A 20,345-nucleotide genomic window follows, 5' to 3' on the forward strand; every position below is an offset into this window, starting at 1 on the left:
CGCTTCCGGAATTGTTTGATTTATTTGTGTTCAAATGTCTGGTGATTGTTCTGTATTTATTTATGCGAATGTGTATTTGTATATAACTGTCATTAATTTTTTTTATAAAGGCTTAGGCACTATTGAGAGTTGTTTTTTAATCCCAAAAACGAACTTTTTTATTTCATTTTTTTTTTGGTCTAAAACACTCCCAGGCACTCACTGATTAACTTCTGAAAGTTTGACGAAGATCCGTCCAGCCATCCCTGAGAAAAATGGCGACACACACACACACACACACACACACACACACACACACACACACATTCAGACAGACAGACCAACAGCTCTCTTATATAGTAGATGCTACATCTATATGTATATGTAAAAATAGAATCTCCACCAAGGTCATACTATCCTGTTCAACTAAAGTATCAAACAAGCCCAGCTACGCCGCTGTTAGACTTTCGGTCTTGTTTTTATTCTAAATGGTCGTTCAGTATACCTGGGGATCGAAGAAACTTTGGTACCCTAAAGGCCGAAGAAAATATATTGCTGGTCTCTGGTCAGACCAAAGTTCCAGAATTGATGCGGCGATGCGGTTTTTTTTTTCCTCTTTTTTTTTGAAAAGCATGGAATGCACATATAAAGGTGTTGTTTTTTGTGTCCTCATGCCTTGCGGTCCTCCTCATCTGCCGTGGCGCCGTCCAGAGAGAAATTAAAGACAGCCAATGGGACTGGTCGGCCTTTTTGTAAATAATGAACACATGCTTAATAAGTTATTTTAAAATGTATTTATTCTGAAAATCACTCAGTTCTTAAAGCATATTATAGACTGACTTGCATGGTTGGTAAACGAGTGTTTAAAAAAAAAATACAAACATGGTGTGAATACCTTGTTGTACTATTTCTACAAGTAGGCAAGGTAGCAGCATTTTCAAGATACCCAATACCCCTCAGCCGTGATGTATTGTTGATCATGCTGGGTGACTTAAACCACCAGCACTGATCCCTATTTAGGAGGACTGTATGAAAATAGTGTCAGTACAAACTAGGTATCGATCAACGTCAGTTTGAAATATGGATCAGATGTGAACAACTTTTTTCAATACACGTTCATAAGAGTGCAGATGGAAAAGCAAGTATGAAAATATAGCTTTATACCAGGTAAAAATTCTGTGTATGAGAAAACTTATACATGCAAAAAGATACAGATCTTGTAAGCAAGTAGTGGTGAAAATTAAAATACTGATGGGAGTGATGCATAAATGAAAAAATGCAAGAGAGGCCTATTCTGCCCTACTTTGACAAAAGGAAGCAACTGCCTGAAAGGAGTTTTCTTGTAAATGAGGAAAATGTGTTTTTCTTTCTGCTCTCTTTGGCAAAAATGCCAAATATCAGAAATGATATCTCAGAAATGGAGGGTCGTGTTACTTTATTTTGTGTACGAACGTGTAGAGCATACCTACCTCAATATACCTCGAATACCCTAGAACAAGTGATAACTCAATTTCGACAAAAATGACAGTTGCTTCCTTTTGTCAAAGTAGGGCAGTATTGTTCCTTCATCATGTTCATTTCAAGTACATGTATCAATACAAAGTCTTAATTTTTCTGCAGCAATCAAGTCGAAAAGGCTAGAAACCATTCCTCCCCATCACTGCAAATACCAACAAATATTTTGCTTCAAAGACTTCTTTCTATTTGACTATTAGTCAAAAATTAGACGTTTATAAACTTCATTTTTCTTTTCAAAATGGTTGACTTCGTTGGAGTAGCTTTGCAGGTGTGACATATTGGGTATATGCCCTGAGCCTGAGGTCCACTCAGCAAATCATCTCCCGATGCACAATGACAACAGACTGCTGCGAACACCCCAGAAAAATAGTAGGTCACCTCAACTGGCTGAACACATTGCAAGTCCTTCCTCACAAACACTCTCTTCAAAATATGCTCTCCCTCGGGATCTAAATCATGTGGCACAAAGTCTTCAAGGTCTGTCCCACAAGTGTAGTCAACTTGACTCAGGGCAGCATCCAGCTGATCTAGTTGCTCCTGTTTTAGCTTTCGTGCTGCATGCAGGACCCTACGTTTATCACACTCCTAACAAGAAACTGTTCTTTTGAACACGTGCTGACATTTGTGCGGATGGATTAAAGGGTAGTCCATGGGCCGTCTTTTGTCCTTCTTTGAGTGATGGGCGGTCACGTTCAGTTGTCGGAGTTCCATACACTTCAGTAAACCCCTTGTGGTGGAGTCCATCAGCAGCCATGATGGGATCGGGAAGGTGATGGAGCTTTTCAAATGATGTTGATCATGACCATGATGATCATGATGATCATGATGATCATGATGATCAAATTTCATTTGATCATGATGTTCATACCTGTTCGAAAATGTTGAAGAGCTGCTGTGATAGTGTCACAAATTCATCATGGTTGAGTCCCTGTGGAAAGTACTTATGTTTTCTGGGGTCATTAAATCCCGTAAAAGAGTCAAACATGTGAGGAACTCCACACATCTGCTGTTGCAGGGTTGGTCTATGGGGGTCTAAGATCCAAAGTGTATCGCAGAGAACCCCCACAAAATGTTTTCCAAGGTGAAGGTATTCCCTCCTCCAAACGAGGTCAACGGCACGCAAAAACGTTCGGATGGATTTGTAAAGTTCGAACTTCGCATTTTTTCGTGTCGTGTCTTGAGCACGGGGCACGGGGCATGTCGTGTCTTGAGCACGGGGCACGGGGCATGTCGTGTCTTGAGAACTGTACAGTCCTGCATTTTTCTTTGGCAGATTGCATCATGAGTTCAAAAGCATCAGACACCGCGGCCCTCTTTTGAACAACTGGCATGTCTACCACGAATTTAAAATACTTCCCGAATTCCAGACAGTCACTAACTTGTTCCGTAACGGGGATAGCTTGGAAAAATCCGTCGGGGAATAATCCAACCATCGCAGTGACCTTCGATCCAGCGTGGTCTGCGTCCTGAACAAATTGATCAGCACTGCCGGAGGCCAGAGTCCCATCGCACACCGATTCGTACACATATAGAAGACAAGCCGAGCCATCACACGATACAATGCCGAAAGGTCGAAGAGTTTTCACTCCACAAACAAGAGATACAGAAATAAGCGGCATATTTAGACCACAAAAGAACTAATTTGACTCTCAAATGTTTGTCCTAGTTTTCACCACGCCGCCATTTTAATATACATGTGGTATGAGTCGGCAGCGCAATTCCCGCGAGGCGTGCATAAATGCGCAGCATTGTTTATGTTTAATGTGCTCTATAATTTATAATTTGCTCTGTACAAAGACGACGCGCGCTGTTGTACGTACCGTACCGTTGGAAATTTAAATAAAAATTTTTTTGAGGCGCAGGGGCAAAATCGACGTGCGCGCTGACCAGAGACCGTAAATATATATATTTTGGCCTAACAATTGGGAGCGCCAAATGTAGATACAAACCCTTCACCACCAAAGGCGAAGGAGTGTGTCGAAGATTGCTGCGCACCAAACATGGCAGTAATCATAATCAAAGCAGATATCGTGCGGAGTGAACTTCAAAGTGAGAAGCTCAGTATCGATCAATATCGCTGGCTTAAAGTAATCCAACGTACCTGTTCCCAGGTGAAATTTTGATGTTTTGACCACAAGTTGCCCCCCCCTCTATGAAACTTTTCTCCCGCCCTTTACCCAATCCGTCCCCTCACTTGTCCCTCCTGCAAACAATGGACCAATCAGCGATCAGTTTCCTTGTTGTTCAAGGCGAGTCACAAAATAAATGAAATAATCTTCCTCCTCATAAATATCCTGTCCTACATTCTGTTCTGCTTGCACATCATTGCAGGCCTGTCGATACTTTCCGCTTTATCTACCTGCATAGCATCCTCACCATCAATCTATGTCTTCTCAAGGTAAGGGATGAACGGATTACCTTTGTATTTTTATTGTGATCGTTCATGTAAACTGTAAAGCCATGACATGATGAAAGCTTTCGTTGCTTTTAACCAGTTGTGAAGGAAACGTGTGGTGGAAAAGGTTGTGAAGGAAACGTGTGGTGGAAAAGGTTGTGAAGGAAACGTGTAGAGGAAAAGGTTATGAACGAAACGTGTAGAGGAAAAGGTTGTGAACGAAACGTGTAGAGGAAAAGGTTATGAACGAAACATGTAGAGGAAAAGGTTGTGAACGAAACGTGTAGAGGAAAAGGTTGTGAACGAAACATGTAGAGGAAAAGGTTATGAACGAAACGTGTAGAGGAAAAGGTTATGAACGAAACGTGTAGAGGAAAAGGTTATGAACGAAACGTGTAGAGGAAAAGGTTGTGAACGAAACATGTAGAGGAAAAGGTTATGATTTGTGAACGAAACATGTAGAGGAAAAGGTTATGATTTGTGAACGAAACATGTAGAGGAAAAGGTTATGATTTGTGAACGAAACGTGTAGAGGAAAAGGTTATGATTTGTGAACGAAACGTGTAGAGGAAAAGGTTATGATTTGTGAACGAAACGTGTGGTGTAAAAATGATGCTCGTCCTGTTCCGCATGTTTCTCATGAGTTTGTCTTTTCATCAGACATGTTTGTACAGGTTCCAAACCTTTTTTCTGTCGTTTCACCTTCAACCAGTTCAACCGACCGGATTTCCCCCCCCCCCCCCATATATATATATATATATATATGTATATGTATATAAGAAAAAAGTAGCCAAAACAAAATTTATTCGCTTAATAACATAAATAACATAATAAATAACATAAAAATATAGCAACACACACACACACAGAGAGACACATACACACTCACACATATAAATTTGATAAAAAAATTATTGTATATAATTTTTTATTTACCGACGATGTAATAAATGTTTACGTTAAGTAAAAAGTCGAAGAACAAAAGAATTAAAGATTTGAGATTTATTCACGCAAGCACAATATTACACGAATGCTAATATTGTATTTCCCTTGGAATACGTTTCCCCCCTCGAATCCTAAAATTTCCCCCCAGGTTGGGAAATGCTGTGTTGGTGTGTCCGTCTATCTGTCGATATAAACTGTCTGCTGATCCGAGGAAATGAGGGCTCAAATATAAAGTCGAATGAATAACGAGTGTTGCTGGTGATTGCAAAGGGTCGATCAGCATTTTCGGACAGGTAGAAGAATGTGTGAAATGAACAAGACCTTCATAAAGGGAAGCGAACTGCCATGGGAAGCTCGGAGAAGCTGACGTTTCGGGTGTTATCCCTTCATCAGAACAAAAGAGAGAGACGTGATGGAGTGAGGATTAATGCATGGTGGGAGAGAGTCATAGGTGTATTGTCAGAGTAGGCACAGGGGTCATGGAGCACGTTCAGTCAGGGAGAATGATTTTGACAGGGACGATTCGGGTTCACGGGTTAAAAGTCACAGGGATGATTCTCGTTCACGGGTTAAAAGTCACGAATGATTCTGGTTCACGGGTTAAAAGTCACGGATGATTCTGGTTCACGGGTTAAAAGTCACGGATGATTCTGGTTCACGGGTCAAAAGTCATGGATGATTCTGGTTCACAGGTTAAAAGTCACGGATAATTCTGGTTCACGGGTTAAAAGTCACGGATGATTCTGGTTCACGGGTTAAAAGTCACAGGGATGATTCTGGTTCACGGGTTAAAAGTCACGGATGATTCTGGTTCACGGGTTAAAAGTCACAGCGATGATTCTGGTTCACGGGTTAAAAGTCACAGGGATGATTCTGGTTCACGGGTTAAAAGTCACAGGGATGATTCTGGTTCACAGGTTAAAAGTCACAGGGATGATTCTGGTTCACGGGTTAAAAGTCACAGGGATGATTCGGGTCCATGGGTTAAAATCACAGGGATGATTCTGGTTCACGGGTTAAAAGTCACAGGGATGATTCTGGTTCACGGGTTAAAAGTCACAGCGATGATTCTGGTTCACGGGTTAAAGGTCACAGGGATGATTCTGGTTCACGGGTTAAAAGTCACAGGGATGATTCTGGTTCACGGGTTAAAAGTCACGGATGATTCTGGTTCACGGGTTAAAAGTCACGGATGATTCTGGTTCACGGGTTAAAAGTCACAGGGATGATTCTGGTTCACGGGTTAAAAGTCACAGCGATGATTCTGGTTCACGGGTTAAAGGTCACAGGGATGATTCTGGTTCACGGGTTAAAAGTCACAGGGATGATTCTGGTTCACGGGTTAAAAGTCACGGATGATTCTGGTTCACGGGTTAAAAGTCACGGATGATTCTGGTTCACGGGTTAAAAGTCACGGATGATTCTGGTTCACGGGTTAAAAGTCACAGGGATGATTCTGGTTCACGGGTTAAAAGTCACAGGGATGATTCTGGTTCACGGGTTAAAAGTCACGGATGATTCTGGTTCACGGGTTAAAAGTCACGGATGATTCTGGTTCACGGGTTAAAAGTCACAGGGATGATTCTGGTTCACGGGTTAAAAGTCACAGCGATGATTCTGGTGCACGGGTTAAAGGTCACAGGGATGATTCAGGTTCACGGGTTAAAAGTCACAGGGATGATTCTGGTTCACGGGTTAAAAGTCACAGGGATGATTCTGGTTCACAGGTTAAAAGTCACAGGGATGATTCTGGTTCACGGGTTAGAAGTCACAGGGATGATTCGGGTTCATGGGTTAAATCACAGGGATGATTCTGGTTCACGGGTTAAAATCACAGGGATGATTCTGGTTCACGGGTTAAAAGTCACAGGGATGATTCTGGTTCACGGGTTAAAAGTCACAGCGATGATTCTGGTTCACGGGTTAAAGGTCACAGGGATGATTCGGGTTCACGGGTTAAAAGTCACAGGGATGATTCGGGTTCGCGGGTTAAAAGTCACAGGGATGACTCGGGTTCACAGGTTAAAAGTCATGGATAATCCTTGGTTCACGGGTTAAAAGTCACGGATAATTCTGGTTCACGGGTGAAAAGTCACAGGGATGATTCTGGTTCACTGGTTAAAAGTCACAGGGATGATTCTGGTTCACGGGTTAAAAGTCACAGGGATGATTCTGGTTCACGGGTTAAAAGTCACAGGGATGATTCGGGTTCACGGGTTAAAAGTCACAGGGATGATTCGGGTTCACGGGTTAAAAGTCACAGGGATGATTCGGGTTCACGGGTCAAAAGTCACAGGGACCATTCAGGTTCACGGGTTAAAAGTCACAGGGATGATTCGGGTTCACGGTTTAAAAGTCACAGGGATGATTCTGGTTCACGGGTTAAAAGTCACAGGGATGATTCTGGTTCACGGGTTAAAAGTCACAGGGATGATTCGGGTTCACGGGTTAAAAGTCACAGGGATGATTCGGGGTCACGGGTTAAAAGTCACAGGGTCCATTCAGGTTCACAGGTTAAAAGTCACAGTGATGATTTTGGTTCACGGGTTAAAAGTCACAGGGATGATTCGGGTTCACGGGTTAAAAGTCGCAGGGACCATTCTGGTTCATGGGTTAAAAGTCACAGGGATGATTCGGGTTGACGGGTTAAAAGTCACAGGGATGATTCGGGTTCACGGGTTAAAAGTCACAGGGATGATTCGGGTTCACGGGTTAAAAGTCACAGGGACCATTCAGGTTCACGGGTTAAAAGTCACAGGGATGATTCTCGTTCACGGGTTAAAAGTCACAGGGATGATTTGGGTTCACGGGTTAAAAGTCACATGGATGATTCGGGTTCACGGGTTAAAAGTCACAGGGATGAGGAGTGAGGACTGCGAGTGAAGTGAAAAAGGAATCGTTCGAAGTGGGACAGACACTCGCTCGTCTCCCGATGGAAGGCGGTCATAGTTTGGATGCATTAGGTGATAAAGTAGATTTTAATTTTGATTTGATGGAAATGTATGGGCCTGTGGGGGTTAAAATAATTTATAAGATTATTGTGTTCGTGCAGTGAAAACTTTGTCGGATAAGTTGGTCCTGAATTGATGAAAAATGTTCCAATCGTTTTTGTTCAGTGAAAGGCCCCTTAAGCCTCTTCAGTGTTGAAAGGGTCATAAAAGGGTCAAAGAGCTCTAAAGTATTTACAGGTCTAAAGGGTACATTCCAGCAGTTGTTAGGGTCTAAAGTGTGAAGGGTGTACGTGTCTATAATGATGAAATGGGCTTTAAAAGTCTAAAAGGATCTAAAGAATCGAAACAGTGTGAAGGTCAAGAGGGTGTTCAGGTGTAAGAGGTTTATAGAGGACTTGAGGAGTCATAAGGGGTATAAAGCGGGTCTATGGGATTAAAGGTCTAAAGGGTACATTCAAAACGTATACAGCATCTAAGGTGTCTCAAGGCTTTTACAAATGTACAGCACGAGTCATAACTCCCAGGACACGGTTTTTTTCTGCTTGTACAAGATTTTTTATACCATGTACTAGGGTGAGCCATAAACACCAGGATGAGTAATAACATATCATTGTAACACAATTGCAAAACCTCATCAGACATTGAGTGCATCCGTATGATTTCCGCTGTTGTCACTAACCCTAACAACTCACGGCACAAGATACTTTTTCTCCACGTGCCTCAAGCAATGTTTTTTTTGTATACTAAGTCGAGGCTTGTATAAGAGCAAACGCATATAACATATACTGAGACGCAATAGAAACTTACCACTTGTTTTGGAATAGCATAAAATTGTCATGGTTCAAAATAAGACAACACAACAATTTGGACACAAGAATTTCATCAGCAGAGTTGTAGAGGGTGTTTCTGTGCACCAGGTTCGATATCGTCTGGTGTGTGCACCCAATGCGACGTGCCACCTCACGGTAGCTCAGTCCGCATTCCAGCATGCTCAGGGCACGCTGCCGTTGATGACTTGACGATCGTGGCATGTTGACAGAAATGTTCATTTTGCACTGGCGTTTATAAGGCCAATATCCAGACATCACGTGCTGCTAATTAAAATCATCACATACCCCTTGAGCAATCGCTAATGGTCAAAGCAGGTGTTACGCACCTGGGCCATGAAGAGAACGACTCAAAGGTGACGTGACCATGTGTGACCGATTTGTCTGTAGGGGGTACACTGACTTGCCAAAATAAGTGCACATATTACATTTGTGCATTGTGATTACTGGTAATTTAAGATCGAAAAAGTGATAAGTTTCTATTGCGTCTCAGTATATAAAGGGAGTGGGAGACGAGAGAGACTGAGAGAGAGACTCAGAGAGAGAGACTGAGAGACTTTGACTTTTGTCTACCTTTATTTAAACAAGGTTAGAAAAAAACAGTTAGACAAAGTCAACGAACAACAATCATAAAAGGAAGGTAAAAGATAAAAAAATAAAATAGTACAGCTGCACCTTTAAAATGAAAAGGTGAAATCATTACAGACTACTTCACACAGCATGTTCTTCTAACACCAATTTTGCTTAAAAAGGTCTAAGTTATTTAAGTTTTGGTGAAAAGAAAACTCTGCATATAGCCTGGCCATAGTAAGGGCCTTAAAAACTGTTACAACATTGTAGTCAGCATCAGGGTTGGCAAGAGGTTTAGCTTTCCTTCAGCCATTACACAATTGGTGAGTACAGATACGGCAGCATTTTTGGGATTTAACGGCAAAGCAAAAATAAAGATACGTAAAGAAAAATAAACATTGACATGAATGAATGAATGAATGATCGTTTTAAGGCTATTTTCCCCGCTAGAGCGGGGGTTAGCCTTGCGGGCCCCATGACAATCAAAAAATAAACATTGATATGTCAGCACAATTGTGACAGCAATGTAAAAAGTGGGGTCAGCCTTGCACAGTCAACATAAGCGTGATGTAAATCTTTAGAGGCCATACAAAAGGGCATCAAACAGAATTGAAAACACTAAAACGGTGTAATAAAACATTGGTAGGTAAAATCATATGTACAATTCTCCAAGAGATATCACCAGTCCGTTTTACAATCGGCGGGGCATACATGGTGACCCATTGTGGGCAAGGGTGCGTCCGCGGAAGTAGCATCCCTATCCATCAGGATCCAAACCTATCTTTGCACACGTAAGGATGCCCAATGGTAACACAGAGGTGGTACAGGAACTTTTTTGCAGTACTAGGAAGTGGAGAGGAAGACAGGCACACATATTCTGTTAATGCAGCTGATGATATTTGCACCTGATGAAGGGAGAGAAAATGCATTACAGGGTCATTGTTGTTGGCATCAATACTTGATAACAATACTGATTTGTTGATATTTCAGTTGAAAGTGTTCTCTTGTTTTTTAAAAAAGCAACTTATAGTCCCTATTAACCCCATATATGGGTTAAATAGGAATAAATAGGATTTTTATGGCTGTCCCTATTCACCCCGTTTCATGGTATGCAACACTAATTGAACAAGAAAGAGCGATCAGAGATTGCAGACCCTCGCCAGGATGTTTTTTTTAGTGGTTTTTAAGGCTTTTGTGTTAAAAACAAATATGGCGGCCGAACCACGTGATCGATGACGTCATCATTATTTTTCTCCGCCCATTTATCCCTAGATGCCGCTCAAGAAATTTCATCTTGATCGGATGAAGTTTTGTACTTGTCGAATTATGACATCATAATGGAGGCACCTATGACATCATCATTAACTTATTTTATTCCCCATGGAGAGTTCTTTACAACGAGCCATGTCTCAAATTTTCTATGCGGCTCTTTCCGAGATATAGAGGTGCAATTTTTTTCGGTTTTTCCAAGATTGTGCCCATACCACGTGACCTATGACCATAATTATCATGAAAAAATTATACAGGTGGAGTTGCACCTATGGTGGAAATTTCCTGTCAATCGGACCAACGGTTGCAGAGAAAATCATATTTATTCTGTGCGGACAAACAGACAAATGAAAAATCGGTCACAGACCGAGGACTTGCCGAAATGTACTTTTTTATCGGCCATTTTGGACAAATATGGCGGCCAAACCACGTGACCGATGACGTCATCATTATTTGCTTTCTAAACTAATTTATTCCTTGATGATGCTCAAGAAATTACATCTTGATCGGATGAAGTTTTGTACTTGTCGAATTATGACGTCATAATGGAGGCACCTATGACATCATTAACATATTTTATTCCCCATGGAGAGTTCTTTACAACGCCGAAACACGTGGCAGAAACACGTGACCGATGACATCATCATTAACATATTTTATTCCGCATTGAGAGTTCTTTACAATTAGCCATGTCTCAATTTTTTCTATTCCGCACTTTCGGAGATATAGAGGCGCAAAATTTTTCGTTTTTTCCAAGATGGCGGCCGAACCACGTGACCGATTATGTCAGCAATTGGGCACAGTCTATTCTAGGGCAAGACAAATATGTGTACAAAGTTTGGCGATTCTGCATGCAACGGTGTAGATGTAGTACTGCGCACAAACAGACAGACAGATAGACCAACGGGCAGATGAAAAATCTGTCAGAGACCGAGGACTTGCCGGAATGTACTTTTTTGTTTTGCAGACAGACAGACAAACCACCCGATCAACATACTTGCTGGAATCTTTTCCGGCAAGTAACAAACAGAAAGACAAACAGATGAAAAATCGGTCAGAGACCGAGGATTTGCCGGACTTTTACTTTTTTATTGGCCATTTAGGACAAATATGGCGGCCGAACCGCGTGACCGATGACGTCATCATTGACATATTTTATTCCCCATGGAGAGTTCTTTACAATGAGCCCATGGAGAGTTCAATGAGCCCATATTTTATTCCCCATCGAGAGTTCTTTACAATGATCCATGTCTCTATTTTTTCTATTCAGAACTTTCGGAGATATTGAGATGCAATTTTTTTCGGTTTTTCCAAGATGGCGGCCGAACCACGTGACGGATGATGTCACCATGAACACATTTTATTCCGCATGTGAGTTCTTTACATTGAGCCATGTCTCATTTTTTTCTGTTCAGCACTTTCGGAGATATGGAGGTGCAAATTTTGCGGTGTTTCCAAGATGGCGGCCGAACCACGTGACCGATGACGTCATCAATTGGGCACAGTATATTCGAGGGCAAGACAAATACGTGTGCAAAGTTTGGCGATTCTACGTGCAACGGTGGAGACGTAGTGCTGCAAACAGACAAACAGACAGACAGATGAAAAATCGGTCAGAGACCGAGGACTTGCCGGAATTTACTTTTTTATCGGCCATTTAGGACAAATATGGCGGCCGAACCACGTGACCGATGACGTCATCATTAATATATTTTATTCCCCATGGAGAGTTCTTTACAATGAACCATGTCTCAATTTTTTCTATTCAGCACTTTCTGAGATATGGAGGTGCAAAGTTTTTCGGGTTTTTCCAAGATGGCGGCCGAACCACGTGACCGATGACGTCATCATTAACATATTTTGTGCCCCCATGGAGAGTTCTGGGGGCAGTGTTCTACCACTAGGGGACAGTGTTCTACCACTAGGGGGCAGTGTTCTACCACTATGGGCAGTGTTCTACTACAAGGGGGCAGTGTTCTACCACTAGGGGCAGTGTTCTACCACTAGGGGCAGTGTTCTACCATAAGGGGGCAGTGTTCTACCACGAGGGGTAAGTGTAGGTGACAGTGTTCTACCACTAGGGGCAGTGTTCTACCACTAGGGGGCAGTGTTCTACCACTAGGGGGCATTGTTCTACCACTAGGGGCAGTGTTTTACCACTAGGGGCAGTGTTTTACCACTAGGGGCAGTGTTCTACCACTAGGGGGCAGTGTTCTCCCACTAGGGGCAGTGCTATACCACTGGGGGGCAGTCCAGGGGGGCAGTGTTCTACCACTCGAGGCAGTGTTGTCCCACTAGGGGGGCAGTGTTGTACCACTAGTGGGCAGTGTTGTACCACTAGGGGGCAGTGTTGTACCACTAGGGGGCAGTGTTGTACCACTAGGGGGCAGTGTTCAACCACTAGGGGGCAGTGTTCTACCACTAGGGGGCAATGTTCTACCACTAGGGGGCAGTGTTCTACCACTAGGGGCAGTGTTCCACCACTAGGGGCAGTGTTCTACCACTAGGGGGCAGTGTTCTCCCACGAGGGGGCAGTGTAGGGGGCAGTGTTCTACCACCAGGGGCAGTGTTCGACCACTAGGGGGGCAGTGTAGGGGAGCAGTGTTCTACCACTAGGGGGCAGTGTTCTACCACTAGGGGGCAGTGTGGGGGCAGTGTTCTACCACCAGGGGCAGTGTTCTACCACCAGGGGCAGTGTCTTACCACTAGGGGGCAGTGTAGGGGGGCAGTGTTATACCACTCGGGGGCAGTGTTCTACCACTAGGGGGCAGTCTTCTACCACTAGGGGGCAGTCTTCTACCACTAGGGGGGCATTGTTCTACCACTAGGGGCAGTGTTCTCCCACTAGGGGCAGTGCTATACCACTAGGGGGCAGTGCAGGGGGCAGTATTCTACCACTCGAGGCAGTGTTGTCCCACTAGGGGGGCAGTGTTGTACCACTAGGGGGCAGTGTTATACCACTAGGGGGCAGTGTTCTACCACTAGGGGGCAGTGTTCTACCACTAGGGGGAGTGCTCTACCACTAGGGGGCAGTGTTCTACCACTAGGGGGCAGTGTTCTACCACTAGGGGGCAGTGTTCTACCACTAGGGGGCAGTGTTCTACCACTAGGGGGCAGTGTTCTACCACTAGGGGGCAGTGGTCTACCACTAGGGGGCAGTGCTCTACCACTAGGGGGCAGTGTTCTACCACTAGGGGGCAGTGTTCTACCACTAGGGGGCAGTGGTCTACCACTAGGGGGCAGTGTTCTCCCACTAAGGGGAAGTGATGTACCACTAGGGGGCAGTGTTCTCCCACTAGGGGGGCAGCGTTCTCCCACTAGGGGGCAGTGTTCTCCCACTAGGGGGCAGTGTTCTCCCACTAGGGGGCACTGTTCTACCACTAGGGGCAGTGTTCTCCCACTAGGGGGCAGTATTCTACCACTAGGGGGCAGTGTTCTCCTACTAAGGGGCAGTATTCTACCACTAGGGGGCAGTATTGTCACGTATTGCATTTGTTCTGTTGTACCTGCAACGTATTACACCTAGGACAATTTGAAAAGCAGAATGCATTGTGGAATGGTAGCCTGGCCATAATCCATATTCCTGCCTTGGTTGAGAGCTACTCCAGCAGCTACTGCAACGTTCAAAGGAGATCTAAAGCAAGACACAAGACACACACACACATGATACCTGCCCCAATGCCCCATCACCATTTTCAGAAGAGATATCAAATGTGCTCCTGTCAAACTGAGCAGTAAGGTGCCACCGTGCTGTGATGTGTCACAACCTTTTACGTCTGAAGTTTAACAACAAGTACAAGTGAACAACATCTGTCTGTTCGTTTCTATTTTTGGCATATCTATTCCAATTCATGATCAAGCTATTTGCATCCCAGAGGCTTCCATGCTTCGAAATAACAAAACAACTCTGGCGAGTAATTCTTCACGAGTTTGCAACACGGTCGACACAGCACAGAAAACGGCACAAAATGAATGAATAATTAAGCGTAAAAATTATGAATGACTCGATTTTTTTTAAACCCCAACATTAAAAAACATAGGGAGAGGGAGTAAAAAATGTTATTTAATAATAATAATAATAATAAATATTTATTGTCCCATATTCAGGGAAATTATTCTTTGGTGACACCGTAAGTTAACCATCATAAAAGCATAAAACACAAAGGGAACAAGAAAAAGAGCAATCAGAGATTGCAAACCCTCGCCAGGATGTATTTTCAGTGGTTTTTAAGGCTTTTGTGTTAAAACAAATATGGCGGCCGAACCACGTGACCGATGACGTCATCATTTTTTAATTATTATTAACTAATTTATTCCTCGATTATGCTCAAGAAATTTCATCTTGATCGGATGAAGTTTTGTACTTGTCGAATTATGAAGTCATGATGGAGGCACCTATGACATCATCATTAACATATTTTATTCCCCTTGGAGAGTTATTTACAATGAGCCATGTCTCATTTTTTTATATTCAGCACTTTCAGAGATATAGAGGTGCAAAGTTTTTCGGTTTTTCCAAGATGGCGGCCGAACCACGTGACCGATGACGTCATCATTATTTTTTTCTCCACCACTTTATGCAGACATGGCGCTCAAGAAATTTCAACTTGATTGGATGAAGTTTTGTACTTATCGAATTATGATGTCATAATGGAGGCACCTGTGACATCATCATCAACATATTTCATTCCCCATGACGAGCTCTTTACAATGAGCCATGTCTCAATTTTTTCTATTCAGCACTTTTGGAGATATAGAGGTGCTAAGTTTTTCGGTTTTCCAAGATTGCGGCCGACCGACGTGACCTATGACGTCATCATTAACATATTTTATTCTCCATGGAGAGTTCTTTACAATGAGCCATGTCTCAATTTTTTATATTCAGCACTTTCGGAGATATGGAGGTGCAAATTTTTTCGGTTTTTCCAAGATGGCGACCGAACCCCGTGACTGATGACGTCATCATTAACATATTTTATTCCCCATGGAGAGTTCTTTACAATGAGCCATGTCTAAATTTTTTCTATTCAGCACTTTCGGAGATATGGAGGTGCAAATTGTTATGGTTTTTCCAAGATGGCGGCCGAACCACGTGACTGATGACGTCATCATTAACATATTTTATTCCCCATGGAGAGTTCTTTACAATGAGCCATGTCTCTATTTTGTCTGTTCAGCACTTTCGGAGATATGGAGGTGCAAAGTTTTTCGGTTTTTCCAAGATGGCGGCCGAAGCACGTGATCGATGACCATCAATTGGGCACAGTCTATTCCAGGGCAAGACCAATATGTGTGCAAAGTTTGGCGATTCTACGTGCAACGGTGTAGACGCAGTGCTGCAAACAGACAAACAGACAGACAGACAAATTAAAAATCGGTCAGAGACCGAGGACTTGCCGGAATGTACTTTTTTATCGGCCATTTAGGACAAATATGGCGGCCGAACCACGTGACCGATGACGTCATCATTAACATATTTTATTCCCCATGGAGAGTTCTTTACAATGAGCCATGTCTCAATTTTTTCTATTCAGGACTTTTGGAGATGTGGAGGTGCAGAGTTTTTCGGTTTTTCCAAGATGGCGGCCGAACCACGTGACCGATGACATCATCATTAACATATTTTATTCCCCATGGAGAGTTCTTTACAATGAGCCATGTCTCAATTTTTTCTATTCAGCACTTTCGGAGATATGGAGGTGCTAGGTTTTTCGGTTTTTCCAAGATGGCGGCCGACCACGTGACTGATGACGTCATCATTAACATATTTTATTCCCCATGGAGAGTTCTTTACAATGAGCCATGTCTCAATTTATTCTGTTCAGCACTTTTGGAGATATAGTGGTGCAAAGTTTTGCCGTTTTTCCAAGATGGCGGCCGACCACGTGACATATGACATCATCATTTACATATTGTATTCACCATGGAGAGTTCTTTACAATGAGCCATGTCTCAATTTTTTCTGTTCAGTACTTTCGGAGATATAGAGGTGCAAAGTTTTTTCGGTTTTTCCAAGATGGCGGCCGAACCACGTCAACGATGACGTCATCAATTGGGCACAGTCTATTCCAGGGCAAGACGAATATGTGTGCAAAGTTTGGCGATTCTCCGTGCAAAAAAAAAACTCGCCGAGCTACAGGCGTACTTGGGGCATAGATATTAAAAATAGTATAGAATTTTCCACAGTAGTGGAATTCTAGGGATGCTAGGGATCCCTTGTGTATTTCGTCGAATTTAAGCGATGAAGGCGAAAAGGAGGGGCTAAGAATTATTGCGACACCGCCTTTGCGGGAGTCACCGTTACTAAAAAAGGACAGGCCGGGGAAGAGCCTACACCACTCTGCGACACAGCAGTCGTTGGCATGGGTCTCTTGTAAGAGGGCAATGTCAACTTTCTTCTGTAATAAAAAATCCCTTACTTGAACTTTACGGACAGAGCTACATCCTCCGTTAATATTCAGGCTACAAATGGAAAAACTCATTACAGCTATAAGGAGGAGTGACCACCACTCAATTTTTTGATAGCAGTTCATTCTTGCTCAGATGGTGTGTCACACTGGTTTTCATCATTTATCTCCTCACCGTCATCACATCCCTCCACGTTATCGGATGGGGCATAGTCCATAGAGGGCGGGGACGGGGAGGGAGAGAAATGAGCCATCTTCAGGGGAGGGGGGGAAGAGGGGAGTACTAATTTTTGTGGTTCAACCATATCAGTTTCTAGGTCAGTAGACAAGGGCGAGGATTCATCCACATCTATGTCCTCCAATACAGAGAAACGATTTTCTGTGACGAGGGACAAATCTAGGGCAGAGAGGAGGGGCTGTCGGTTTTCAGTTGTAGGTTTTTTAAAGAGACTAGGGCATGCCCGTACTATATATAAGCTAGGACGTGCCCGTACGTGGGTGCCCGTTCCTTGCCAAAAAAAAAAAAAAAAAAAATTTGTGTAGGGGTGTGTGTGTGTAAACATCCTAGGGCGTGCCCGTACGTGGGTGCAAAAAAACATGCGTGCAAACAACAACAACAAAAAAAAACTTTGAAACCACGTGGCAGTAACGACCACAGAACCCCCCCCCCCCCTCTATTTACATGAATGGTTTGGTCCATTCGCAACGACCACAGAACCCCCCCCCCTCTATTTACATGCAATGGTTTGGTCCAAAGCGAACGGTTTGGTCCATTCGATGTGATTCGATGATTCGATGTGAATGGTTTGGTCCATTCGCAACGACCACAGAACCCCCCCCTCTATTTACATGAATGGTTTGGTCCATTCGCAAAGCCCTCTGCAAGCTCTCTGATTGGTTGAATCGTTTTTTGGACATAGCTCGGTAAGTAATTGTCCGATTAATATGAAACCTTGAAAAGGCACATCCTCGGGTCCCCAGCAATATACCTGGCAAGTTAAAAGTATATCGGACCCGTGGTTGTCGAGAAACAGCGGTCACAGACAAACGTACAAACGTACAGACAGAGATTACTGGAATTATAGATAGATGACCGTTTTCATCTGTTGTTTGTAGATGTCTTTTTCCTTTTGGGCAGACTAATTGAAACTCGTCCTGGTTAGTGGGAAGAGATTGCAAGGGTTTGGGGGGAGGACGTGATCATCGGGAGGGGATTCCCATCGGCTACCACAGCGAGAGAGGTAGGATCAGTTATAGCAGGCAACAAGCTGTGATTGGACGATGTCGCCTGGGGGGGGGGAGGTCTATCGTTAACAGGAGATGGCTGCAATTACATCCTTCAGTAGAGGGAGGGGCCCCTGTTTCAAGGGGAGGGGAAGGGGGTACGGCGGGGGGGTTTGGGTCGGTGGTAGGAGGGCTTGGGTCGGTGGTAGACAGATTGGGATCAGTGGTGGTAAGGCTTGGGTCGATGGTGGGAAGGTTCGGGTCGGTGGTGGGAGGGCTTGGTTCGGTGGTGGGAGGGTTTGGTTCGGTGGTGGGAAGGCTTGGGTCGGTGGTGGAAGGGATTGGATCGGTGGTGGGAAGGTGGGGGGGTTGCTTATTCCCGGTTCGGAGGGGAGGTTGTACTTGTGGAGAATTCTCTTTTCGGGGGCAGTCATGCTTAACATGCCCAAATTGTCCGCAGCCAAAACATTTTAGAACGTTGGTGGACACGTACACTGTATATTCGTTCTGTTGATGTTTTAATTTTATTATAAGGTTTAAATCCTTCTGGGAATTTTTTAAAATCATAAACACTTGCCGCCGGAATGAAACCACGTGCCTTAAATCGTTGTTTCGTAACCCGAAGGGAATCATGGAGATACGAGACACGATGGTACCGTATCGGGACAATTCTTTAATTAGTACATCGTCGGATACAAATGGGGGGCAATTGGATATCACGACTTTTATCGCTGGGCTATCTAGTGGGGAAATCATAACAAATAAATCTGGATCGATTGTCAAACCCTGTTCGACAATTTGTGGGACACAATCCACGTCGGACAAAAAAGATAACGATCCGCTTGTTCATCCGCGAAGCGGCAACAACATTGTCGATCCCGACAACACGACCGGTTGCGAGGACAACGTCCTCGACACTAACCTCACGTTCCGGAGGTACACAAAAGAACCCGTGCTTACGGGTCAGGCTCTGAAAGGCCGTAAATCGAGATAGTGCAGCTGCCATGCTGGAACAGCTGCACTTACAACCCCTCCCCAACTCGGGGAGGGTGAATATATAATATAATCTTCCCTACCCGAACTCCGGGAATGGGAAGTAATCAGACCTCTCCGATTTCCCTAACTTCGGAAAAGGGAGGCAACAAAACAAACTGAAGGAAATATAAACAAAAGGAAAAAAAGGAAATAGAGGTTTAAGATAAAGGAGCAAACACCGATCGGGCGACGCCCAAAAACGGCGAACCCTTACCAGCGATCACCCTGTGCTCTCCGGCTCTCTCTCCCGTCTCAACGTATATGGGAATCACCAGGAAGACTCCACGAACAGGCACAAGGACACGGAGGGGGGAAATGGAGCAACAACACAGAGCACTCACAGGCCTCCACAAGCAGACGCCATGATAGTACAACCAGCATACAAACGGCCAGCAGGTGGAGAGAGAGAGAAAGAGAGAAAGAGAGAAAGAGCGAAAGAGAGAAAGAGAGAAAGAGAGAAAGAGAGAGCGAGAGAGAGAGAGAGAGAGAGAGAGAGACTTTTGTATCTTTTTATTATAAAAATAGAAAAAGAAAACCCCCAAATAGGGGGTCACATTGTCATTTCAAGCAGAGAAACAAACAAAAAATATTAATACAGTAAAATACAGTAAAATTATGCACAAAACATTTCACAAAACAATAAACGTTTCTCCAGGATTTTACAAATGACTTCTTTCACGCACCATTTGGTCTCAAACTGTGGCAGCCTTCCTGTTATGGAGAAAAAGGCAAAGTCTAACTTTACACGGCTCGTCACAAGATTTTTAAACAAGAATAAGGCATTTTCCTCATTAGCTCCGAGATCATCAACTTTTCTTTTTCTTGATTTATACACTGCCATTTTTGCCTGTGCAAGCAGGAAATTACCTAACACATCATTCATATTCTTGTGTGAGATGTCTAAGCCATAAATGAAAACACAAGTGTTGAAAACCAAGCCAATCCTGCCAAAACAATTCTTAAGAAAGATAAATAAAGGAGCCAACCGTTGACATTCAACATAAATATGAAAGAGGTTTTCAGGCCTTTTACAAAAGGGACATTCATCTGCTAGGAGACTTGAGAAGCGGTGCAGCAAGTGGTTAGAGGGGAGGATCCAGTGTGCAAGTCTCCATTGGAGGTCACCATGTCGTGGCGGCACAGGAGGATGATAGAATCCTTTCCAATTAGGAAAATATGGGGGGGAACAAGGTAAGAGGTCTCTCCATCGAACCCTCCGCTGTGT

The 20,345-nt window shown here is 43.7% G+C and overlaps 1 protein-coding gene across 2 annotated transcripts in view; it reads left to right on the top strand.

Moving 5' to 3' along the window:
- The first annotated feature begins 3,744 nt into the window (after positions 1–3,744).
- The window catches only part of LOC137431196 (sulfotransferase 1C2-like), a 167,916-nt gene continuing 151,315 nt past the window's right edge, over positions 3,745–20,345 (top strand). The window contains exon 1 of one of the 2 annotated variants that reach the window (XM_078781638.1): positions 3,745–3,895. In XM_078781638.1, the coding sequence (XP_078637764.1) occupies positions 3,883–3,895 (13 nt within the window). In that variant the 5' untranslated portion in view covers positions 3,745–3,882. The remainder of the gene's footprint in view (positions 3,896–20,345) is intronic. The other variant, XM_078781640.1, reaches the window with a different exon arrangement.

Source organism: Myxine glutinosa, chromosome 7, assembly GCF_964187855.1.
Source record: "Myxine glutinosa chromosome 7, kmMyxGlut1.1, whole genome shotgun sequence".
NCBI lineage: Eukaryota > Metazoa > Chordata > Myxini > Myxiniformes > Myxinidae > Myxine > Myxine glutinosa.